The 26,328-nt window shown below is 44.1% G+C and overlaps 1 protein-coding gene across 1 annotated transcript; it reads right to left on the minus strand.

Moving 5' to 3' along the window:
- Positions 1-6,551: 6,551 nt before the first annotated feature.
- Positions 6,552-24,428, minus strand: nrv3 (nervana 3). Its single transcript, XM_065428260.1, has 6 exons — positions 24,265-24,428; positions 23,306-23,446; positions 21,815-21,934; positions 12,687-12,868; positions 10,402-10,515; positions 6,552-8,259 (listed from the first exon to the last, which is right to left on the minus strand). Exons 1-6 carry the CDS (start codon positions 24,377-24,379, stop codon positions 8,020-8,022), a joined length of 912 nt encoding a protein of 303 aa, XP_065284332.1. The 5' UTR covers positions 24,380-24,428; the 3' UTR covers positions 6,552-8,019.
- Between the last annotated feature and the right edge of the window lie 1,900 nt (positions 24,429-26,328).

A 26,328-nucleotide genomic window follows, 5' to 3' on the forward strand; every position in this document is an offset into this window, starting at 1 on the left:
TAGAGTTTGGATGCGTGTTATTTTCAGGAGGTCCTACGTATAAGTTACGTCCTCTGGTTCTTTTAGAATGCGAATCACTACGTCTGTGTCTCGGCCTTCCAAAATTTGTAGCCAATAATATTTTATATCATGAAACTCACCTGCCTTCTCTTCAAACTCGATTTTGTATACTGACAGTCCAAGCATTTCTAAACATCTATGCTTCTCCCCAGAGACGCTCCTACTATGTTTTTATTCGAGAACCAACTGCATTCTTTGAGAATCAATGGTCCAGACTGCACTGTCCCCAGGTAGTTCTTGTGCAGAAGCTATTAGAGCCATTACAAATATCAATCCGTGATGTGGCTTTTCAAAATTTGCCTCCTTCGACAGTAAGTGTTGAATTTGGCGCTATATTTCCCAATAACGCTAAGCTCCTGCCTGTTCGATACCTAAAAGGTTTATTAGATGACCACCTTGAGAACCTCCAAATAAATGCAGTAATAGCAACAGATGCTTCTGTCAGTGAAGAGAAGGCCGGAGTGGGCATTTTTTCGACATCATTAAATTGGTCTTTCTCTCTTCGACTACCCGACTTTACGCCAATATTTCAAGTAGAGTTATTGGCGATCATCCTAGCTCTACGGAAACTTCCCACATCTATTTCTTCAGCCGTTATCTTAACCGACTCCTTGTCTGTTTGCTCCGCTTTATCTGTGCCCAATTCAAGTATCATTCTCCGAGAATTTCATTCATTCATTCATTCCCCAACATTTACGCCTCATCCACCTGGTATGGGTGCCAGGGCACGTGGGGCTCACTTTAAACAAGTCAGTAGACGCTCTAGCAGCGGCATCTCTTAAAGGCCCGGTACTGAGGATCTTAAAACCTTTGGCATACGTCACTTCTGCAAGATTTTAAAAAATTCCATTAAAAAAGAACATGCCAAATCATGTGTATTACATAACGCCGATTTTCAGCACCTTAGATTTCCTTGACGCCGCGGATGGTGTGCAATAAGAAAATTTGAAGTTTCATTTACGCGTATGCGTTGCCGAATACCACGGCTTAATTTCTATTCCCATAGGTCTGGTTTGGCACCTTCTCCTAAATGTTTTTACTGCAATGAACCAGAAACTATGGATAATTTCTTTATAGAGTGTCGTAGGTTCAACGTGCATAGAAAACGACTTCTAGAAGGTCCCTTCCGCCAACTTGGATTAGCCATTACGCTACCTATCATTCTGTCTCTGGGGGCGTCGGCACTAGGATACTGTAATAGGAACGTATGTGATGCCATATAAAATTTTATAATGGAAACAAGGAGACTTCCATGCTCATTTTACTGTTTTATTTTCCACAACAAGAAACCAAAAATATGAACTTCTAATTTTAAGGAACTATAGCATGAAAATTATTATTAACGATTAGAATTCATTTAATATCTCATTTTCAGTAAAAAAAATCATATTTATCTATTTATTCTTTTTCGACCCACTGCCGCCCGATTCATGGCCAATCCCCCGTAGTGGGTTGTGCTATAACTATACAGTCACCAAACCAAACCAAACCAAGCCAAACCTCAGCGCAGAGCTAATATTCATTAGCCAAGTTGATTTCTTCGCCAGAACCCGCTCAGGCACGCTTAACGAAGACGTCTCCCTAGTCGAAATCTTTGCTCTGGGCAGAGGCTTCCCATGTTCGTCCAGTCATCATCTTTATTACTCCTTGTACCAACGGGCTCTTAAAAAAAAAATCGATTGGTCAGGGGGAAAATAAAAACGAAATATTGCGAAGAAAAAAAAAACGTTCCAGAATTCCTAGCCCCCCAAAATAATTCCTAGCCCCCAAACAATGTAAGATTTAGACAAGGAGTTCCCAAGCACGTGATACCGACGCAGAAATAGGTAGTGCTCTAGCTTTTTGTTTTACATGTTTTTGTTTAGAAACATTCACACCATGTTTGTAGAAAATTTGTTTTGATGTCACGTTGACTGCGGCAGATCAGCTTGTATCTCGTGTCAAGCGAGTCCTGGTGCAAATATTTTAGTCGACAGTGCGAAAACATTTATTTGCAATTTCTCCTGAAAAATAAAAGCTCTTTATGTTTGTTTTTTCGGGTCCTTCAAGTTTTTCGGAAGTTCTGCATTCCTACCCACAGGCCCATAGATCCAATCGCGTTAAAAGTAGGCACACCGGCCGAGTTATTCTATGGTTAGAGTGTCAGGGGTTCTTGATCTTGTTTCTTAATGAAATGGCGCAACCTACTCTGGGGCCCGGGGGATCGGCCATGAGTCGGGCGGTGAAAAAAAGAAAGAAAAAAGAAATACTGTTATCGTTTTTGAATTTTTATGGACAACGATGTGAAATGAAATTGGTGGTGGATTCTCTCCGGATCCTCGGCATCTTCGTTTGTTTTGATGCACGTCGTTGGTTTAAAATAAATGCTTCCATCCATCACGGAATGCGCGGTGCTACCGGCTCAGGACCAAATAACTTCCGCGGTGAGTACTCTGGCTTTATAGTTTCACGTGGAGAACAGCAGTAGGCGACGTACGAGACGATTCACCTGTCCATCTGTTCCACATGACCATGCACCATGGGAAGGCCGGCCACATCTTGCCCGCCAGCACGGATAAGCGGAAATGCCCTTTCTTGCGTGCAGCAAAGTGGCGCCACCTTAGATGACAAAAGCGCATTACACGCTTGTCTCACTTTCACGCTGGGACGTATGTCGTGATCGTATTGTCAGAGTAGTGCCCCAACGAATTTAAGCACACAAACAAACAAAACCTAATGTTTGCAATGAAATGGCGTCACGTTGATCAAGCTGTTTCAATAATTCCAGAAACCGAAACGTTATGTGTCTGTGTGCACGCGCGCGCGCGATTAAATAGTACTATATCGCAAAATATTTCCCCCAAAGCCGATTGTCGTGTTTGTGTATTCCCTCTGTTATAAACAAGGCGTTGCACGCGGCCACTTTCCTATTTGTAAAGCTATCTTCTTCGCAAGGTGATTGGCGAATCGATCGCTGATTAAAAATATATATATTTTTTTATCTGTGCATATGAACATACTTTCTTTTGTGCAATTTACGAGATATAATGCGTGTGCGCGGCTTCTGTTACGACACCGTGTAAAACAGCCGTGCGCTGGCACGTGTGCTGCTGGCTACGTAGTTCGCAGCTGGGTTCGCACTTCACTCGAACCACGGTCGGTGTCGCCCTTAGGTGGACAAGCGCGATGGGCCTACGTTGCTAAGCGCACAGGCGAATTAAAAAGGTGTATCAACTCTCGCTGTGAAAAGCAAGAATTCCAAGGTCGTCGGCTGCATGAGTTTCATTTGCATTTTCATCTTACCTGCGCGTTCATTATCGGGATGCATAAATTGCTTTTCCTGCTGCTTTAGAGGCACTACTTAAAGCAGGGAACCCAACCAAATGAGTCAATATTGTACATCACAGCCTCTATTACGATGCTGTATCGACCTTTCGGCGCTCCTTGATATCGGTATAAAGAGGATGTGATCAACCGTTGTGGTGCAACGGGTGTCAGGACATTCTGCTGCTGAACACGATTTTGCAGGCACAGCCCCCAGCCGTGCTCTTAATGTAGCTTAACCCCCAACAAGCTTTCATATAGCCATTTCATTACAGTCGGCTCCTGTTAATTCGGTCCAGACGGGACCAACGAAACTGATCGAATTATCCGGTGGGACTAGTTAAACAAGATACAGTAAAAACGCCAAACACACCGCTCATTCATTTAGCTGTTTTCGCCTCATACTAACACGCCCCCGAATCAAATGCGCACCCACTTTCCAATTTGCCTAAAGTAGAAAACTAACATAGAAATTACATTAAATATCCTAAGCAAGATGGTAATATAACGCGCGTCCGATTTTTAGGAAGAAATAGTGCCAAAGGTCTAGTATGTGTTGCACAATAGTGGGCGGTTTCCCAGTCAGTTTCGCCGCAATACGTCAATGTTATGCGGTAAAGCATACGCGCGTCACAAAGTCGGTTTTGGTTTCTTATCTGATCGTACGACGCAGGCAATCTTCGGTCCAATTTTCAAAAAAAAAAGGAAAAAAAAACGCGTAGAATCTGGTAAATACAGTAGACATTGTGGGCTACAGTTGTTGCTTGAAAATCTTCCTAGGGCAGGCCAGAAATAGTTTTCGACGGGAAATTTGACGTGTGTCGAACGCGTTTCCCTGTCCCATAAGCTCCACCGAGACCGACACGGCCACTAAGGCGTCGCTATGGGGCCACCATAGGAGTCAGGCGCATGTGTGCCGATTGTTCAAATTCGAATTATCAGGCGAAGGCGAATTTTATGATCGAAATGACGAGTTTGGGCCACAGAAATGCACGAGCGCCGACCTGAACCATCGGCGAGGATCGAATTAACCAATATTGAATTAACCGGAGTTGAATGATTCAACGAATGTCCATTGTACATCTCATGTGGTCAAAGTTATTCAACAGCCCTCCGTTATGGCACACCTCTCTTAAAGAACGCGGACGCTATTACCAGCTTTCATTCTTTACTTCTCTGTCCCCCTCCATACCAGCGACTAACCCAACTAACCCATTACGCTGTGCTACCCCAGCTGACCTTCACTCCCCCCCCCCCCCCTTCATACCATTCAAGTACTTTCTCTACACAAACAAAACGAGAACACAATGGCAATATATGACATTTCCAATTATTTCTTCTTCGGCTTTCACATTACGTTCCTTCCAACTACACACCAAAATGTTTCATAGGCATCTGCAGAGGTCCAAAATGAGCTATATCTACAATATGCAATAGGTATGCACACCTATGTTTTGAAGGAGTCTATAGAGAGAAATGCAGGAGACAACTTTATAAAGATATTTTCCGCTTTAAAGCTCAAGAAAACACCTGTAGCGTATGGATACATACTAATTAGCCTTGCAAGACTGCCACTGAATAATTAATGCCACACAGCCACATGTTTCTCATAGCCATTATATCGGTGAAGTCCTTGCAAAACATTGCAGAAATCATTCAAGTCATATATACCAGATTTTCTTTGGCATCACCTTGCACAAAGCTAATTGCCTAATTGAGAGAACTTTCTACCAGAGCTTCAACAAGCGAAGTCAGTGTGGTAACCGTTCCACAAGGTTCTACAGCCAAGCACAGCTAGTCTATTTGAAAACACTGGCACATCTGAAGATCATAAACAAATTGCCCCCAGCATACCCACCAGGGAAAGCAGCAATGGTCTTCAACTGCTGCACATGTAGCTAACATTACAGATCCTCTACACCTAAGCACTGATCTGAACAGATCAGTGCACTGAAGTACAGTAGAAGCTCGTTCGTACATTCCCGGGGCGAAAAATTGCAAGGAAAAATGTGCCGACCAAGAAAACTTTTGGTCCAAAGTCACTAAAAAATTTCGCAGACAACTGTAGTTGACATCTACGTAATGCAAAGTATTATGCAAATTGTTGCAGCATGAGACACCAAGGTAGTGGTACACGAGATGTGCACTGTTTCTGTGGCTTCGGCAAGCTTACATTTGCGCTCCTTGCATTTGGCCTGGGTCAGCAGCTTCATTGATTGTGGAATTTTGGCAGGAAGTTTTACCGTGCCCACTTGTCGTTACTCGTTGCCAATGCGAGCCGAGGTCCAAGTGACCAGGCACATGTCAATTTTCTATTGTGCAGTGTATTAAGACTGTGAAGAAAAAAAAAAAACTAAACCAAGCTGGTGGGTGACAACGGAATACAATGTCCCCAGAGTGAAACATGACACTCTGTGCCACTTGAAGTAGGGAACAGTGGCGCATTTGTGTTACCCCCTATTAAAAGTGTGCAGCACGCTTCCTATGGAACTACATGTCCCAAACACCACAAGACAGATATGTAAAAATGCTTATAGCAATAGGGTTGGAGGCAATAGTTGTGAATGCGTACCCGGAATGAGATTTGTTGGTACTAGAATAGGAATCCAAGTGCACGCCCGTGCTTTCACGCGAGACGGGCAGGCATGTACTGTAGGGAAGCTGCTGCACAGACAGCTACTGTTCTCGATTGCACCCACCTGGTGCCTTTTTTTTGTTTACATTTAGCAGCCAGAAAACTTATCATGCGATCGCAGTTTGGCGAGGTACTAAACGTTGGAGCTGAAAGATTGTGCCTTCTGGGAATGTATCAACCAGTAAAATACAGCGCAACTGAACTGGGTCATGTTTTGTGTTCTTGATCGTGAACGTTGGCACTGGAAAATTCTATGTAATAGGACCGTATCGACGAGGTTCTACTGCATACAATTTCCTGCAGCAGTTTCAGAATCAAGAAGGACCAGGTGTGATCCCAACTCTCGTCCACTTTATTTACATTTGGTCGTAATTCCATTTTAGCCAGTCAACAGTGTGACCAGTCCAACTGCATGCTAACAACAGGCTATTGCCCGCACACGTAGAAGTTCATAGCCTGCATATACCAGCGAGTTGCGAAATTGCCAAACTAAGCAATTTTGCAAATATTTCCACTCAAAAACATAACTAAATGCATGAAACACAGACAGAAGCCAAGTGTCAATAACTTTTACTCTTCCAAGCAATAGCGTACGTACAAGGTAATCCCCTGCGCCACAGTGTTGGGCACGTTTCTACAGTGACAACACCAGCACATGCGCAATGGATAAAGAAAAATGTTGAAGGGTTGCCTCGACAACAACAGCTTTCTCAAAATCACAGCTCCGCCCGCGTGTGCATGAGCCTGTTCTCTACAGCTCGACCGAGTCGAGACAGCACGATTCAAATGCGCCAACTTCACTGCCACACCTCATTGTGGCACCTTCTCAAGGGCTTGAAGAACAACCATTGCTACCTCCTTGGATGTGGCACGTTTGTGCCAGTCTGGCAAATACCCATTGTGCCGGGTGGCAACCAACTCATCCTAGAACAAGCTATCACAAACTAGAGGGTCTGTCACCGGGTTGGGTTAGGGAACGGCTGCGATGCATGTATGTGTGTGGCGTTTCTTTTCTTCTTTAGTGGCTCGGCAAGATTCCCAGACGCAGCGTTCCGGCACTGTTCGAATGAATGCCTATGTGTCTGGAACAATGCGCGAGGTTGCTACAGAGGCAAGCGAGAAAAATTCTAGCCTAACTTTATATGCCACAAAATATTCACGCGTGCAAACCCTCGTGACTTTTTTTTTATTATTATTTTGCTCGAGAAATCCACTTGGCGGTGCGACCCCATGCATCTCAGTACATGCGGGGAGCAAGAGAGAAGAAAAAAAGAACCCCGACTTTGAAAAACAATCGACACTCCTTGCAGCATTGACTTTCTCTTTACATCTAAATCTCAAAAAACGAAATACGAAAAAGAATACGAGAGCAATCGGGCAGTGAATTGCGACCCAACAACCTATATGAAATATGCAACAGCTACGATAGAGATGCGGCAGCAGCATAAGAGAACGTAAGAGAGGAGCAACCGAAAAAGGATTGCAGACATGCTGCTGCAGTTCTCTGGAATGTCCATGGAAAAAAGCTGCCCCTGAATAAGCGAAAGCGAAACGGAGTGGCGGTACTCTGAATGCTTTCAAAACTGATTCCTCTTTCGCTGACACGTCGAGACAGTGCCAGCAGAACAATAAGTAGCAATGAACGTGACTGAGGGAGGGAGAAGAAAAAAAAATGTGGCAGCAGACTAGTTGTTTATATAACACGCTAAACCAGAAATGCACGAATTTAATGAAATGCTGAGGCTGTCTAAAAAATAAAAGTGAAAACGACAACAAAAAACATAAAAGGTTCACCAACGTTCTCCTGACTTCACTGGAACCAAGAATCGAGCATCACACATAATACACGAACATATGAATTTGCAGGGAGACGGGTGGGGCTTGGGGAAGCAACAAAGATAGATGAAGAGGTGGAGGGAGAGGTCAAAAGGCGGTTTTCGGCGATGGTAGCATCACACGTGTTTTGTGTAAAGAAAGAAGCGCATGCCACCACAGCAGGCACACATGTCAACATCGGGGGCTCAGTCAATCATGAGCTCAAAGTGAGCGCTGCCTATGCGGTCCTGGCGGTCATGCTTGATGTTCTTTGCCCATGCTTTGCACTCCATGTTGATGAGGACTCCCCTCTCGGGACGCAGGAACTGGACAAACACAAAGGGGGACAGGTAGCCCGGAGTGTTCATGTACGGGAAATAGTACTTCTCGATGCGGTTGCCAGGAAAGTAAGCCAGTGGTCCCATGTTCTCCACATCAGCCACGTTCTGTTGAGTGAAAACGAGATGTGCAAGGCAGGAAGTGAAGCAGTTGCCACAGTCACACACCTGCTATTATAAAAACCCATCTATCAAAGCACTGTGGCAGTATGAAAAGCACAAAACTTATCATTCACACATTCTTGCTTACAGCAACAGCTACACACACCAAAAAAAGAAAATGACAAAAAAAAGGTATATATGGAAGTTTACTTGAACACTTACATATTTTCAGTGTGCACACTGATAACAACCAGCAAGATCGTTACTGACTTGAAAAAGCCCAGTTCACAAGAACAGTGCTCAAAACGATGTCTGCCATTTCAGTGATCACCCTTTTTTCAATAACACTTTTGAACATTTTCATTATTTTCATTTTCGTTACCATTTTCAAACATTTTCAATAAGGATGATGATGCTTCATGGTGTTTATCAGCACAAAGGTTTACAGGCCATGTGCGCCAAAGCAATAGTGATTGGCCCACTCAGGGTAATGACAATAGGTTGGCCCGTGTGTTCAAGAGGGAATAAAATCTATGCATATAGTGGCACCTAAACAGAAGAGCACAGTCGAATCTCGATAATTCAAACTCGAAGGGGCTCCTAAATTTGTTCAAATTAAAAGAAGTTTGAACTAAAAGAAGGACTTGTTTTTGAAGTATTCGTGCATCACAGCACGAAACATGAAGGGAGCGAGTCGTGAAATATTGTGGCACACAAGCATACAGCGAGCGAAGAACACAAAACTGCCCACGCCAGCCAACCAAAACAAGCGCGAGCAGAAGCCGACATGAGCAGACAATAGTGCGAAACAAGCAGTCTGACTGAACCAGACGCCAGTACGAATAGAGCGGTCAGGCGGGGCCATGTGATATGTTTTCTGCGCGTGCGTCACTGTAGAGGCCTCTCTTATTGGTCTCCTCCATTTGTGGCTCACTTGTGGCTCGTTTGCCACAAGCAATGCTCTCCGCAGCTGCGGAGAGCATTGTCGTAGCGTGGTATGTTCGAATGAACTGTCACAAATGCCTGTGCATTCGAATTACCGGGCGTTTTCGCCCACTGGAATACACATAACATTGAGGGAATCACGGCGTCAGTTGAAATAAACCGAAAGTTCGGATTAGGCGTGTTCGAATTAATGAGATAACGACTATACTATAGAAAAGCCATTGTTGGAGATGAAAATGTGTATTACCCGTGCCACACAGTCTATATTAATGCCATTAAATATGTAAGGCCTTAAGTTTCTTAATGCCATTATATTTCGAATGCTGCTATACGTGCATACTTAATTACATTAAACGTTGCGATGGCGATAGCTGCAGTGAAACTGTTATGGTTGCTTTCCAATCCTAATAGTTAAAAATATATTTAGGGTGCAATTGTTTAGGAATGGCGCAAAACACATTAATAGGTGTATTTTATGTAGTTTACTTCAGGAATGTTATTTTTGCACCCAGACACAAACTGTTCGAAGTTGAAGCTTTTGATGGCCAAGTAAGTTGTGATGGTTGTGAGAATACACTATGCCGCGAAAAACGGCCCTTTTTGAAGGAGTGAAGGATATAACAATTGTTTTTTGCTACAAATTCGTTTAGTATTGTCAGAATGTGGAGTCACTGGGAACGAGAGTATGTGTTTGATGGCCAAGTGAGTTATGAGCATGCACTACACCACGAATGGCATTCAGTTTTAATGCTACTAAGCACGTCCATGTGGCAACCCACAAAGGGCATGAAAACATAAGAAAGGAAGGTAATAACATTAGGATCTTTGAAAATCTGAAGCGTTTACATTTTCTCTGCCTATGATGAGGCGTACTTTCAGTAGCTCGCTATGTAGGTCTCAGAAGAAGCCACTGACATTTGCGTCATATTTTAGGTAGGATGTCTGCATAAAGAAAAGAATTTATTCTCCGTTTCTAGAGAAATCACTCCCTTCAATACTTCGCTGCCATCTGCTTTCTATATTTAGTTTGCACACCTAAATATATGGTGTGCTTCAGGCCATCCTCCCAGCAAATGAAACACCTTCCCAGCCCTTACAGGTTCCGCTTGACGAGATCATCCCACAACCTTACAAGACATATGCCACCAGACTGGAACAACACTTATCGTAAAAGAAATGTAACGCAAGTGAAACGAAACTTGCCTCTCCCTCGCAAGTGATGTAGACGTAGTTGGGATCGTAGTCATTCTTAACATTGTCTGGAAGCTTCTGTGGGTATGAGCCATTGTCAAAAGGCTCTGGCACCCAGCCGAAAATCTGAAAGGCAATTGACCAGTGAACACAAGGCCGGCAGCATGCAAGCATCAATGCAGAAGCAAGAAACAAAAGGAGCAAGAAATGCTGCAACATGAAAAATTTTAAGACACTGCCGTAATTACAACATGTGATTCTAAAATGCACCCCACGATGCAAATGCACCAAATTTCTTGCTCTAGCACTGCCCATAGATGCCCGCTTCCTTGCCTGGAGTTCCATAAGAGTCCTCATAACGCAGCGCTACAGTCGATCTCGATTATATTAAATTGATGCCCTTGTCAAACAGCTGTAAGACATCCTTGAAAACAAAGCAAAAGTATAACGCTGTACTGCGAATGTATTGTACTACTGTTTATCACCACATTGGATATATTGAACACTGCACTTCACAACCCTGCATGCACGCTTCTTCTAATAATGATGCAATTACTTCTCGTACAGTTGAAAATATTTAGTGCGGACCATTTAGTGAAGAGCAGGGTGCGTATCTCAATTATGCTCGCTGTGCGTGTGGATGGCTCATGCAAACTGGCTGTTCATTATTGACATGGGCACATTGCCACCCTGCTTCAAGAATGCAAAAGGCCTCCCAATCCAATGAGTGTTCCACAAGAAAGCATGCATGGCACTTTATCTTTTCCCTGAGGGACTCCAGGCAAGAGATGCTGAACTGGAGATGTGCGAGTCACCGGGTTCGTCTTCTTGTAAACGAGGGCTTTCCACAAATGGTATTTAAGGGTTCTGCGAGCGGCCGAATGAATCAAAGCCTAAACGCAACTGGGATGGATTTTTGCTTTACAGTTTGGATTGAACAAAAGCGCAATACATCCCATCTGCAATTCCAGAAAGGCAATTGCAGCAGCGACACACAAGGCTCATCACTGTACGATTCGCAGGCCCACAGTCCACGCTGAAAGCATTTTGTTCGTGCTCGCGGAGTTGCACGTCAGTCGGAATGAGTCCTGATGTTCTGCAATCTGACAACCACTTTCAAATCTAACAGCATCTGTGTAGTATCTGGAGTCATTGCCACAGGGGCCAGAGGGGAAGAGCAGAGAATGAAGGCACCACAAAGCATTAGAGCGTAGAACCCAATAAAGAACAGACGTAGGATGGACAAGAAGCGAGGACGACTGGCTACAACATGAAATAGATTCTGAAACCCAACACAACAGTCTGCCCAATTTACTGATGCGTGATAAGCGGCCGTTTACCAGCAGATTGTAACAGACAGGCAGCCAGACGCGTTCCCACGCATTTCACAGTACGGGTGCATTTATGGTTGCACAGTGCATGTACATACACACTGGTTTGCCTGAACCTTATTTCTACTTTACCCTGAATAAAAATGTGCAACAAGCACTTCTCCAAGTTCTGAATGCACCGCAGTCTCGCACCTGGGCAACGCAAGCTTTCAGGATTAGCAGTATATAAAAGTCTCCTCTGTGGTGTGAGTGACTTGTCACATTTGTGTGCAAATATAAGTAAACTTTTGTTGATTAACAAGTCCTTGGTGAAGCAAATCAGTAAATCCCCGCCTATCACGATCTCAGAAAACTGCCGGAGATGTGCAGAGGTTTCAGATAAAACTTAAGGTAGGCATATTTTATATTTCTAATTATCAATATATCAAACTATTTCATGATCCCCTTGAAGTTCAATATATCAGTGATCAACTGTAAACCTACACCACCGAAAGTTTCACACTGTAGCCTTCAGCACTACTATATGCACAGAGGTTAGATCTGCTATTGCTGCATGCAATAGTGAGCAAAACATGGGAGAACGCCATATTGGTTTTCAGGCTACAATAACTCACATTTTGCAGTTTTCAATGTGACATTTGAATTTGTACAAAAACACTTTGCCATTGGGCCCTCCATTTCACGGAAAACTAATATTCAGCTCACAGGTTGAGCCACTATAGCATCACAAATAAACTGGATACCCATGGCCCCAATGTACTTAAGTTCACTCTGACCAAATAAAGTGTGGGCACCAATACTAATAAGGCACGCTACCTCCCATGAAAGGCCAACCAATGGTACCTCGTGACAAGAATGGCATACTGGCAATGGCACGAAGCATTATACATTGCTATATTTTTTCAGACCGTTCTTATGTAATATTTACAGGTTCAAATCAAATGCAAAGGAGGATAAGTTGCATACCCTGTTGAGCTTCAGAAGGACACATGGTTGGCCATACTCATATCCAAACTGCTGTGCGCTGGAGCAGTTGCTGGCAATGGATTCGAGGGCAAAACGGCACGCTTTGTTTTCCTTGGGGTCGATGGGCTGCTCAAAGCTGCACGTGCGCAGATGCTCGCCGTCCGCCTCTTGCCGGTCATAGTCTGAAACAGCATCACACATGCACGTCAACATCACACCAAAAAACAACAGTCGAGCCATTTAAACAGAATTTCACATTGACAAGTGCAATAAAGCTTATCGCGTGGAACTCCAAGAAACAAGTCTTTGACCCCGAGAACATTCATGAACCAGTTCATATTTGCCCAAATATTGTAGCAGACCAATAATCCAAGCATCGGATTTCAAATGTGCCAGTAAATGAGTGACTAATTCACAAGTGGCCAAAAAAGCTTGTCAATGTGTTGCTGTGCACACATAAGCTTGCACCAACCATTGTAATGCACTCATTATAGAAATTGGTAAATGCATGAACCGAATGTTCATATTCTGGGGGAAAAAAAAAAGAAACAAACACAGGTTGACCGCGCTTGCATAGACAAACCTCAAGTTTCTTAATGCCCTAGCCACACTAGTAGAAATACACTCTCAGCGCGCTGCCGGCGGCAAAACGTGTGCCGCAGAAGCTGCCTCGCAGCAGCTTTTTCATGCCATGAGGCGGATCGGTCCTGGATCAGTTTATCGCAGCTCATCACTCATCACGATGGCAAGCAAGCTGAAATCGAAGGAGACCAATGAGAGCAGCCTCTTCAGTGACTTGAGCGCAAGAAACTGGTGTTATGCAGACCCACCCAACCGCTTGTTTCGTACTACTGTCTGATTGCGTCAGCTCTCAATCATGCTTGTTTTGGTTGGCTTGTTTTGGCCTCGTTTGCACTTTTGATTGTCATGGTTTCTTTAAAATGGTGAGTTGAAACCAAGATGTCCCGATGGAAAGGTTTTTGGAGACAGTGCACTATATCCGATTCTGTACAAGACAAACCCTGAATACAAGGACACGAAGGCCCACTCAGCACCTCATTCTCCTTGTCTTTTAAACGCCACAACAGACGGGAGCGCACCAACATGATTATGATCAGTGGCAATGCCATCTTCATAAGACAGGACTCGCATTAAGAACGAACAACAAAGAACATCAACAAAGCATCGATCTGACAGCAGACAAAGGAAAAAGCATGCGCCATCTCACACCTACGTGTAGAGTGAAAAAGAGAAGGAAAGATTTTCATGCTATCATGTGACTGCCGCAGCAGTTCGCCACCAGTTGATGTGGCCTCACTGCCGTCACTGCGTTTTAACACCAGCGTCACATGCGTTTTTCCGCAACTGTGGCTGGGGCTTTACAGTCTAGTATGGTGGCTCCACATTTATACACCACCCTCGTTGGGCAGGCATTGAGGATGGAGTTGGCACAATTTCCAAGACGATTCCATGACCCTGAAGTTCACAACAGCAATTGAAGTTACCAGGACCGTGTCACTATTTAAGATGTACGGGGACAAACACTATTTGTCCCTTGGTTTGGGCAGGTTAGGTGACTACTGGATCACTTTGCTAGTTTCGGTTTCAAGGAGGCGCAAGAGACATGGGCAGCATCCATGCTGGCAACATATCAAAACCAATGTACCGCTATTTCAGCTCCAATCTGTGGTTGAATTAGCACATGGTTGTGGAGGCAGAGTACGAATTACACATGGTCTATAAAAGTCTATGGTGCCAGTGGCGGTGCCATGAAGCAGTGTGAATTATCAATTGGAGGCTGTAGAGGCACCCTGTACTAAATATTTTAATGCCAAGCTTATCCAGACGCAAGTCCTTGTTCAGCAAAAGTACCAGTACTGCATGGTACAACGTACAACTTCTGCTATATTCAAAACCTTGCTATAAATTTTAAATAGTCCTTACAAGTTTTAACAACTAAGGGACCCTGAAACGATTTTGACGATCTTGTACAAACACACTGAGTCGTTAGAGTAAGTCCTTCTGATCATAAATTGATGCATGTAAGTGCTCCGCATAAAGCTTGTAATTTATAATAAGATTTTAAAGCTGTACATTGCTGCCGATTGCACCACATCGCTTGGCTGAATTTTAAGCCGCCCCTACCCACTTGACGTCATTTACCCATATGACGTTAGTAGGGCAAGCGATAACAATTCGATTAGTTCCAGGAACCCTGCTGCTCCTTGGATAGCTTCGGGGTGAGAAAAGTCCTGGCATGCTGTGACAAGCTTCCGAGCACACTTTTTTTTTTGGAGGTGAACTGTGCATGTATCTCTGCGTTTGTGCTGCAATTGTGGCTGTGTGTACGGCAAGCCTTAATTGCCACAGTATGTGGATTACGTTCATGCCAGGATATGTCTAGTAAGTGCTGCGTGCCCAATTACTCAAGCAATTACAAATCGGGGCCAAAAAAATCATGTGTTCATGTTTCCGCAAGATCAATGGCAGAATATTGGGTGCCAATGCTATGGCAAAGAAGAGAAAAGCTGGAATTTTGCGAAATAAGGCAGCTGTTTCTTTGTAAATAGTTGCATGAATGTTTTGTATTTGCATTGCTAAACTCATTTGAGGTGTTGTAAATATGTGGACTGTGGTACTGTATGCAATAATGCCTCGAAAGCGAAATTATTCGTTCTACACTGGAATAAATACATGTGTCCCGAATATGAAGAAGGGCACACCAGTGAAGTTGTCACGAGATGTGTGTTATGGCGCAGTGCTAACATTTTGTTGAAGAACTTTTGTGGTTGCATGAACAGCGAACTCTTTTGACGCCAACGATAAATCAAGGCAAAGAAGCTACTCTGAAGAAGAAGGCAGCACTACGACTTTTCAATATAATCAATGCTCCCTGCCATCATTTACCCGAAATTCATTCTCAATCCTAAGATTGAACCATTTAATTTTTTTATGGACGGCCTTTTTAATAATGCAGTGCGTAAATAGTTTTGCATAAATAAAATAATCTTGGAACACCCTCTGTCCTCTGTGGACCATCTGCTCAACTATGCCTAAAGAAGGACAATAACTGTGCTCTGGTTAACGTTGCCCATAAGGGCGCGATCCCTTTATTCAACCCATTTCCCGGAGCACGCAGCCGGCCTCTTCTCCATGACGTCACTCGCTGAGCGCTCAGGCCTTCTCTTGTCTAGGTGGCATTGGCTTAGCCCCAATCACTAGGCGAACGAGTTGAGGAGAAAATGCAGTACTATGGAGGAGAGTAACTTAATCGTTTGTAGCTCTCTTAATATGAGACGCTTCACACAAATTGTGGTTAACTTCAGCTGTACCCTATGCGTCTACAAAATTTGAACCACTTCAGGGGCCCTTTAATGTCGATTATAATATTGGCTATCCCTGTTTGCTCTCTGATCCACACCACTCTATTCCTGTCCCTTAACGTTACGCTTAACATTCTTCATTCCATCGCTCTTAGCGCAGTCCTTAACTTGTTTTCTAGCTTCTTGGTCAGTCTCCAAGTTTCTGCCCCATATGTCAGCACCGGTAGAATATCGATTCAACACCTTTCTTTTTAATGATAATGGTAAGCTTCCAGTCAGGACCTTGCAATGTCTGCCGAATGCGCTCCAACCCATTTTTATTCTTCTGTAGATTTCCTTCTCATGATCAGGGTCCCTTGTGAGTAACTGACCTAGGCAAACATACTCCTTCACAGACTCTCGAGGCTGACTGGCAATCCCGAACTCCTGTTCCCTTGCCCATCTATTGATCATTATCTTTGTCTTCTGCATATTAATCTTCAACCCCACTCTTACACTTTCTCTGTTAAGGTGATCAATCATTTGTTGTAACTCGTCCCCAGTGTTGCTGAACAGGACAATGTCATCTGCAAATCTAAGGTTGCCGAGATATTCACCTTTGATCCTTACTCCTAAGCCTTCCCAGTTTAATAGCTTGAATACTTCTTCCAAGCATGTGGTGAAGAGCATTGGCAAGGTTGTGTATCCTCGACTGAATCAAATGCCTTTTCGTAATCTATGAAAGCCATATAGAGAGGCTGACTGTACTCAGCAGATTTCTTGATTACCCGATTGATAACATGGATGTGATCATTGTAGAGTATCCCTTCCTGAAACCTGCCTGTTCCTTTGATAGACTAAAGTCCAGTGTTGCTCTTGTTCTATTGGAGATTATCTTGGCGAATATTTTATATATATTGGAAGTAAGCTAATGGGCCTATAATTTTTCAATTTTTTAACGTCTCCCTTTTTTGTGGACTAGTATAATGTTGCCATTCTTCCAGTTCCCTGGGACCCTTGAAGTAGACAGGCAGTTCGTAAAAAGGGCCGCTAGATTTTAAAGCATTATGCCTCCACCACCTTTGATTAAATCGACTGGTAGTCCATCTTCTCCTGCCACTTTTCCTCGTTTCATGTCTTGCAAGGCCCTTCTAACTAACTGAGTAAAAGAAAGTAACAGAGAGAGAATGCAGAAGAACAATTTCTCACTACACTTAGCACTTCCAGAACACAGCTAGTGTCTCCTTGTTTTACAACGTGCTCAATGTTGAATAGAGCTCCACGGTCGGTCTCAGTCTTTTTGCGAGCACCATGATTCACCTATGTTGCATTGTGGGCTGCAAACGTAGCGACTGGCAATAAGTCAAGCTGTGACATTGTATCGCTCTACAAGGCAGCGGACTAGCAGAGTGGCTGCAGCACATTGGACTGTCGCTGTCTGATCGGCACCAGGACTTACGCGCTTGTGGCCGTCGCTTTAGACTGGGAGGATTACTGCCACCATAGTGTTTCAAGAGTCCGGTATTAAGGTAAACGCAAGAACAAAGGGACAGGGCCTGGTCATTTGACCATGCCATTTCATGAGATGAGCAGAAGCGCAACCGTGAATGGTCTGCATGTTGCAGCCCCCTAGTGGCACGGAACTCAACCAAACACAGTAGCAGTAACAAAGTGCATTCTTCTTTGCTGCTGGTGTAAATCTTTAGCAGGAGCATAATCATTAACAGATTGTCTTTATAAATGTTTAAAATGTTTTACACCTGGTTAGAGCAACATAAGCTCTTTGTTTGGCTGGTTAAGCTCCGCGCCACCAGGTGGCAGGACCGTGCACACCGATCAGGCCGCTCACGTACGTCTACGCTAAAGCTCCTTCATCAACTAGAGTTTATGCCTCCACTCATCCATCGAAATGGCCAGCTTGCCTGTGGTCACCGGAATATCAGACACATTCAGCGCTGCAACAGAATGCTTGCAACGCATGCTGCTTCGATAGCTCTCGCTTGGGCTCGACTGCTAAACAGCTGGCGGAGAGAGTGGACAGGTTTCACGCACTCACTCCTTGACAATTGGGAGTAGACGACGCGACGTGCCATCATGACCCAGAGCCAGTGGAGGCAGAGCTTAGCTCTGATCACTCGGCGAACAAGCCGAGGAGAAAATGCATGGCTATGGAGGAGGGTAACTTGTAATTATCCGTAGCTCTCTTAATATGAGACTCTTCACACAAATTGTGGTGCGAATTATTAACTTTATCTGTACCCTACGGGTCTACAAAATTTCTCCGAACCATTTCAGGGGCCCTTTAAGGTACCAGACAATGACTAAGCATCTTATCAATGGAGATAACAGAACCCTGGTACTCATGTAATCTTTCCCAAAAGCAAAATATAAAGAAAGGAATTAAATTTTGGAGTGTTATGTAGAAAAATCACAATGATAATTAGGCATGCCATAGTGTTGGGCTCCAGACTAATGACGACCACCTGTGCTTCTTTAACATGCCCAATAAATCTAAGTACAACGGCATTTTTGTATACCACCCCTATCGGAATGTGGCTGCCGCAGCCGGGAGTACAACCAACAACTTCACGCTCAATAGAAGAACACCACAGCCACCGACGCACTGTGGCAGGTAATCTTGCAGAAATATGTTTCGCCACACATCTAAGATGCAAAGAGGCACAGCACACTGAAAGAGTGGCAGCAAGGGACAGTTGGCAAGAGCCTGGAGCTATTTTAATTGCAAACATTCTTTTCCTTCGATCATGTTCTCTTCTAATCACCTCTTGTACTGAGTAACAGATCCTGGCAATAGCAGGGGTGCACTTTTGTGCAAGCCAATGATGAAGGGCAAAACAATGAAAAACGAAAAACAAATTACACACTACTGCACCTAGCACCAGTAGATGGCAATGAGGAGATAGGTCAACTTAACAGGGCTGACCACCTACAGGCAGCCACTTCTTTTTAACGGGAGCCTGAGATCATGCCGACGATTTTGTACAAACATACTGAGTCGTTAAGATAGGTCCTGATCATTAAATGACCCCCTTAAGCACTTGCAGCCGTCATTTCACACCGAAGCATTACCGACACAGTAGAGTTTAGTGTGTCTGGTAGTTGGGTAAACGCAAGCACAAGTGGACTGGGAGTTTTACGGGATGCGCAAACATGAATGGTCTGCACGGTGCAGTCACCTGGTGGTACAAAGCTCAAACAAACAGAGCTAATATAGCAGTAACCAAGTGTATTCTACTTTGCTGCTGGTGTACATTTTAGGCAAGAGTGTAATCATGAACATGTATCTTTATTTGTTTAAAATGGTTTACACTTCATTAGTGCAATAGGTGGTGTCCAAATCTATGTCCCATAGGGTTGCGTCCTCTGGATTTAAAAAGCAGATCCTAAAGGTTATGCTTTTGCTGGTTGAACGAGCCGGAAGTGATTTTGGGAGCACAAAACAGGTCATAGACATGGGGTTTTGGACACCACCTGCATTTGGCTGGTTAAGCTCTGTGCCACCAGGTGGCTAGAACGTGCAGGCCGCTCACATATGTCTACGCTGAAGCTCCTTCATCACAGTGGTAGTAGCATGGAAGGGCTTCAGTTTACATCCCCACACATCCATCAAAATGCCAAGATCGCATGTTGTTAACGGAAAACTGGGCAAGCTCGCCGTTGCGACAGAATGCATGCTGCTTGAATAGCTCTGGCTGGGGATCGACGGCCAGGCAGTTAGCAGAGAGGCTGGAGAGGCTTCGTACGCTGGCTCCAAGACAACCAAAATAGGTGACACAATTTCGCATCACAACTTGAAGCAAGTGAAAGTGGAGCTTAGCCCTAATCACTCGGCGAACGAGTTGAGGAGATAAAGCGTGGCTAGTAGGGAGGGTAACTTGTAATTGTTTATAGCTCTCAATATGAGACGCTTCACTTAAATAATGGAGCAAATGTTGTACTGTAGCTGTACCCTACGCGTCTACAAAATTTATCCAAACTGTTTCAGGTACCCTATAACTCGACATCAGTTATGGTACATTTGGCTGGTCCCTACTGCACTTCGACTCGGATTGCAACAATGTGAAGCTCTCTTTATCGGAGCCAGAGAAAGCCTGCCCAAGTCAAATGCACAGCCCCTCACCAGAGCAATCGGAGGCTGGAAGAGGAAACATGTCATCATTTCTGTTGTAAACAAAAAAGGCACTGAGGCACTGCCACTCAAGCCATTGTGGCAGACGCTATGCTCCCAAGCTCAAAAGCGAGAGCACCTCCAAGCAATCTCAGCTGCCATGCGGCACTATAAAATAAATGTAATGCATGCTGCCAGAGCACTTCAAAATGACCAGCCGAAATGTACCATTAATTCGCCACACTGACTGTTTGAAAGCCCCAACAGGCGCCCACACTTCTCTATATATGAAAAAAAAAAGTAATCTATTACAAACTTAAACTTGAACAGATCTGAGAGGTAATGGGTAGATACAGATTTTCTGGTCCAAGTAGTGGTACATGCACTACCATCCACCAAACAAAACTACAGGTGCACATGCCAATTAACAAAATGACACCGATACAAAAACCACAGTGCCATTGTTAATGGTAGTGTTCCCTTACTTGGTTTTTGTCAAGTTTCTTTCACAGCTATGTGTGACTTGTTGCTATTACTGGCTTGCTATGTTAACCTTTTGCACATCTCGAAGGTAGGTGAGGTAATTGCTTCTGCTGTTAACTATTGTGCAGAGCTGATCATTTCTTTTTTCGAACTGTGAGAAATGTATGTAGAAAAGTTAATGAGGTTCACAGTAGTATAGCCACATCCTTTAAAGGACTGACAGACATGTTTGCTTCCTATGGAATCACTTCGTACCTAATCACCTCTGAGTCACCTGCTGGTGCCCCTTTGGATCATTTTTTTTATTACGACAATGCTGTTCACAATACACAGAATTACCCTTGTGATAAAGACAATATCAGGTTAAAAGGAATATGGGTGGCTTTTGGATGTAAAGCTGCATAGATCATTTGGCTACACGAAACAGCATGACTCAAGGTATGGGAGGACAATGCTGCAAATTTTTGTGGTAGGAGCACAAAAAAATGCAAAGGTTTTGGCACCTAAGCTATTCCCTCCAAGTAAAAATGCTGAGCACATCTTGTTTTTGACTGACAGACTGTACTTCAAGTTACAGCACACCAGTATGGACTAATGGGCAAACAAGCATTTTATTTCTGTTCTAACACAAAAGGTGGCTCCGAATGAGTGCACCTTGTCGTGTAGTATTTATTGAATGCCATTGAGAACTGCCAAAATTTCTTAACTGCCTTCAGCTCCACCAATCCCCCAGCTGCACCAACACCTTACATAAAAATGCTAGACAACATAACTTGACCTAAAACCATTTCATTAAAATAACTTTGGAGGTTTTACATGAGGAATATTTGAGAGCTACTAGGCCATTAACATACCTTTTTAGCTCTGGAAAGACCTGATAGCTGTACTCTACAATCTATGTTGGCTGAATTGAGAGATTTATATGGGAGGTAGCAGCCAATTACACTACAGTGGCCAGGCCTAGTGCTGTTGGGGGAGTAAATTTTTAGCACAGTAGGCCCTTTCATATTACTGCATATTAATTATCACAGCATAAATGGTCCTTAGAAATCGTCACTTGGATCATGCACTACTCGGAGCCTGTTCTTTGAAAGGAAAAAATAAGAGAGCCTCCCTTCAAGTTAGCGAGCAGGCAAATTGCTGCTTCATATTGCCTATCAAATGAGACTGAAGGCACCTGGAATGATAAACCAACACCCTCTTTGGTGACTCACCCTTAAGAAACTCTTGAAGATCTTCCACCCAATATTTCCAGGTTCCTGCATTTCCAGCCTTAAAGTAGATGAGTGTGCTGTCAACATTTTTCTCGGGTGGCCTCGGGCGGAAGCCCAACCCTGCCAAAAAGAAGGTAAAAAATATTAAACACCAGCTATCTATTTAGTAGGCCAAGCAGCAGTGCTTGAGATGCGTGTACTACAACGCTGCTACAGCCTGGTCTAGTTGCTGTGGTAACATTTCCTGAACCAGCATAAACCAATGAGGATAAGAGAAGAAATGCACATGTGACATGCATTTCTGCCACACAGCACTTGAAGTTAACTGTAATAAACCAACAAACCTTTACGCCTGCTAAGTCTGCGCTTTTTTTTGTTTAATCCTTGGCTCAAGTTACATAAAACACCCAGTATGCTTAGCATCACCACCCCCCCCTCTCAAAAAAACAGAAGAGTGTTACACATCATTAACCTTCACAGCAGACAACATGCACACTGATTCCACCAGTTCCTAAATTGGTAACAATAGGAAAAGTAAGGCGAGCACATGACACTAGTAATTTTCTTCCCCCCCCAACCTTTATCATTATAGCATGAAGCAACATTTCTAAGCCCTTAAAGCTACATACGACTTCCGCCACCATTCAAGATTAAGCTTGGGTCCTCTTTTCCCCTCATTAATGGATTGGATTCACTAACGGAGATTAACACCCAGAGACACCACCTTTAGAGGAAGTCATAGAGAGTTCCACTTTGACCACCTGAGCTTATCTAACATGCTAGATCTTCAGTTAAGGGCATTTAATGTTTAGTATGATATGTGAACAAGCAGAATGTCAGTGCTTAATGAGTGTTTAAAGCTGTTTGTGAATGTCCACTGCTTTGTGGCAGTGTTATATTTACTTACAGCAATGGTTGTATTGTGCAAACATGCGCAACACTCAATCAGACAATATCTGTGACTCTTCAAAGACAGCCAGTAAGATTTTATATATTGCACAGCACAGCATAAAAATGCATTCTGGACACTTTCCTGCCATTAAAACATGAAAAGCTCCACGAGCAGCAAGTGAGTCTTAGCACCCTTACACTGTAGTACATACAAATGTTTGAGGTCATTTGTTATAGCAGAGTTGTTTACAGGCTATATAATCATATCCTGCATGCGATTACAAAAGGCTGAGATAGTGCAACAAAAAAACAGTGTGTGCCTACACCAAGAATAAGCTGCATCTTTTTTAGATAAGGGACACTTCGCTTCTGCCCAAGGCAAGAGAGTGCGTCACAAAGTGTCCTGCGTGAATAGGCAAATGCTTTCTTCACAGTTTTCCAACCTGATCATCGCATTGATTGTCCTACCTGCAGAACAAAATAGGTCCTTAATATTTTTTACAGTAATCGATCGTACTGGCTACTTTTGTTTCTAATTGCGAGACTTGACAGATGTGTTTTCCACATTTTCTCAACTGAAAATAGCACAATTATATTCACCTGGAATTGTTCCAATCGCGCTTCCCTCTAGGATCCATGTAGGCCTGATTGTGTCCAGTGTCTGGTAGAACACAATGAGCATAATGATCCAGAATGCAGTAAGGCATGCATAGAAGATGATGTAGAAAACGGTGATCTTAACTGCAAAAGAGAGATAGTAAAAAGTTGAGTAAAGCACAAACACATGGAAAAAATAATAACGCAAGTTTTGTGTCGTATACGTCCGAAATGCAGATAAAACGCATTGCGATATCCACTGCAAGCCCGCATTGCAACACTTGTTTTCGAAATCCTACTCGGTACCGTGCTTCCCCAAAGACGTCTTTAGTGGAAGATAAAAGGAGTCAGTAACAAACCACGTGGAAGCACAAAACTCGTTTTCTACGTACACTGAAAGAACTGCTGCTCGCATGGGCGCGGAGCGTGGCCGGCATTCGAACTGCCTCAACACGACCCGCTCGACTCAAGGTCGTTCACATAGCGATCAGCCCATGCAAAGCGCTCTTCGATGGTCCATTTCAGCGAGTAACTAAACCACGGCTAGGCACGCTGCAACACTCAGATCGCCGTCCACTAGCCAGACGCGTAAAACGCCGATATGGGAACCAACGACGAAGTGCGCGACGAATGTCCTCAGTTTGACCGCGAGACAGCCATGATACCCGAGGATGAGAAGGGCGTGGAGGGATGAAGGTAAGGAAGAGGGGACGACGGCAAGCAGACTCGCACGGTAAATATTCCACTGCTCGTCCTACAATCGCTTCACACGGAATCTTCAGATATCCGCGCAGTTTCCGGTCCGCAGATACGGTGTCCTTGGACGAAGCTTGGCCCCCTCTTTCGCTTTCCAAGTGACGGGCAATGCAATCGGATATCCAGCAGCAGGCCGAACTCGAGCACTCGTCCAGCGGGTGCCTAAAGCATGCGCGTGCACAAGAAAAACAGTCCCTGCTACTCACACCAACTTAGGCCAGTTCGGCCGAATACTTCTTTGGTGTCGGGGTTGTACAGGAACCGCAGGAAACCTCCTTCTTTTTTCTGGGCCTTGTAATAATCTCCCTCCTTGCCGGCCATGTTTGCAGCGCGCCTGCGATCGATGGAATGACGCTGAAGTAAAGGCCCGGATGCACAGTTGCGTTCGCAGCGCCGCCACCGTCGCCGCGCCGGTCGCGCCGCCTGTGCGGCGACCTCGTTGCTTGCCCTGCCGGCCTGCTGACGACTTTCAGTCCCCTTTCCCGCACTGTCCCCTCCCCTCACCCCGCCTCCGTCTTTGTGTTTCTAATTTGTTGCGACTTACCTGTACCCGAAGTAGTACGTCCCCGGCAGGAGGTGCCAGATTTTCCATCACTGTGCGGCCGATAAGTGACGTAACGGACGGGGGTCGCTTTTTTTTTTCTTTTTTCTATGTACTCGAGTGCATGGATGCGAGATTTCCAATGTACCTGAAATCTCGCCGCGGGGCGTTACCCTGGAACATGTTGCACTACTTGCGGGAAAAGAGAAATGGTGGCAGCTGTTTTTCTAATGATGATATACGTTCGCCTTATACATTCCAACAACTTTCTCCCTCTCAGCAATACCGCAAATAATAAGAAATTAAAAAAATCAGTTAGGTCTCAAGTTGGTTAGTTACTTCCATTGATAAAAATATATAGATGATTATTTCACATGCACGGCTGTAACGAACAAAATAAACGCAATCTGCAAGTGTGCTTTTAAATTCACTTTATTTGAAGTGCGACAATACTGTAGAGGAATTTGAAATAACTGTATAAGGACAATGTACCAGCAAACCCTTCTTTTCAACGAAAGGAAAGAAATGGGAGCTATGATGGGCCCAGTTCCTACTACACTTGACATTTTATTTTTGCTCACACAAGTCTGGTTTGGCTCCTTTTAATGTTACTGTTGCAGCGAGCCTGAAACCATGGAATATTTCCTTGTACAATGTCGTAGATTTATCTTTAACGCCTCCTGAAAGGTCCTCTTCGCCAGCTTGGACTGAACCTACCGATTAGCAATATTCCTTTTCATAAGCGACAAAAAGAGACTGCCGTGTTAACTTTCTCAGTGTTTTCCTTTTCTCACCATGAGTATAAACAAAAACAATACCACCTATTCTTTATATAACCATAAAATCTATATTACCAACAATTATTATCCCTTTAGTGTATTCTCTTTAAGTTATAAAATTCCCTTTCAGTGTTCCTTCTCTTTCCCTATTGCCGCCCGATTCATGAGCAATCACCCGTAGTGTGTTGAGCCATAACGTCAGGCACCAAACCAAACTAAACTCAATATTTTGATACTTAACAAGCACAAATAAATACGCCGGTTTTTATATCTCCGAAATGTGCTAATGTTGCACGCTTTCCGCGCTTCCGAGTCCCATTTAACAAATGCATCGCAGGGTCATACACATGCAGTGGCAGGCATGTTTGCGAGAGCAACCGTACTCTCTTGTTTACGAGCAACAGTCGCGATGAATTGCGGCTGCATCTTGCAAGGACGGACGGCTGCCATTCACGCAGCGCGAAGCAGGTTGTGCAGCATGGAAGACTTGTAGAACTACTGTACAATGCACAGTCTTTTAAAATATCGAGCGGAGACCAAAATCACGCTCTCACTCGACATTCTTAAAACGGTTATACCCTTGGGGGTGTATATTTGTCGCACAACGATAATCGTCATCTGTCTCGCATGCTTGCGTTTCCTTTCTTGAAAACTAGGCGCTCGCTACTTTCCTGTCGAGAATGTTGTGTCACACTGATAACGCGCAAGCCGTTCGTGACTGGGAAGTACCGGGCTCGCAGCGTTAGAGAAAGAAACGTGGGCAAGACAGATGGCGATTATGGTTGTGGGACAAGTCCCAAAGGGCGTAATTTTTTGAAAGAGTGACGCCGATATGTTGGTGCTATAATAAGCTCGAAAAGGTGTCAACATTTCTTACACTCTTAATACGGTTGCACCCATTCTCGTTCGGGTAGGTAATGTTCGCTGATATTACTTTTGCTGTCGTTGTT

The sequence above is a fragment of the Dermacentor albipictus genome, chromosome 1 (genome assembly GCF_038994185.2).
Source record: "Dermacentor albipictus isolate Rhodes 1998 colony chromosome 1, USDA_Dalb.pri_finalv2, whole genome shotgun sequence".
NCBI lineage: Eukaryota > Metazoa > Arthropoda > Arachnida > Ixodida > Ixodidae > Dermacentor > Dermacentor albipictus.

What these genes read in the sequence shown, in the direction of transcription:
- nrv3 (XM_065428260.1), bottom strand. Translation starts at nt 24,379, where the DNA reads ATGGCCGGCAAGGAGGGAGATTATTACAAGGCCCAGAAAAAAGAAGGA. An exon ending in CGCGATTGGAACAATTCCAG is followed by an intron (nt 21,935 to 23,305) that starts GTGAATATAATT and finishes TCTTTTTGGCAG; the next exon opens with GGTTGGGCTTCCGCCCGAGG. An exon ending in TCTTCAAGAGTTTCTTAAGG is followed by an intron (nt 12,869 to 21,814) that starts GTGAGTCACCAA and finishes ATGCTGTTTCAG; the next exon opens with ACTATGACCGGCAAGAGGCG.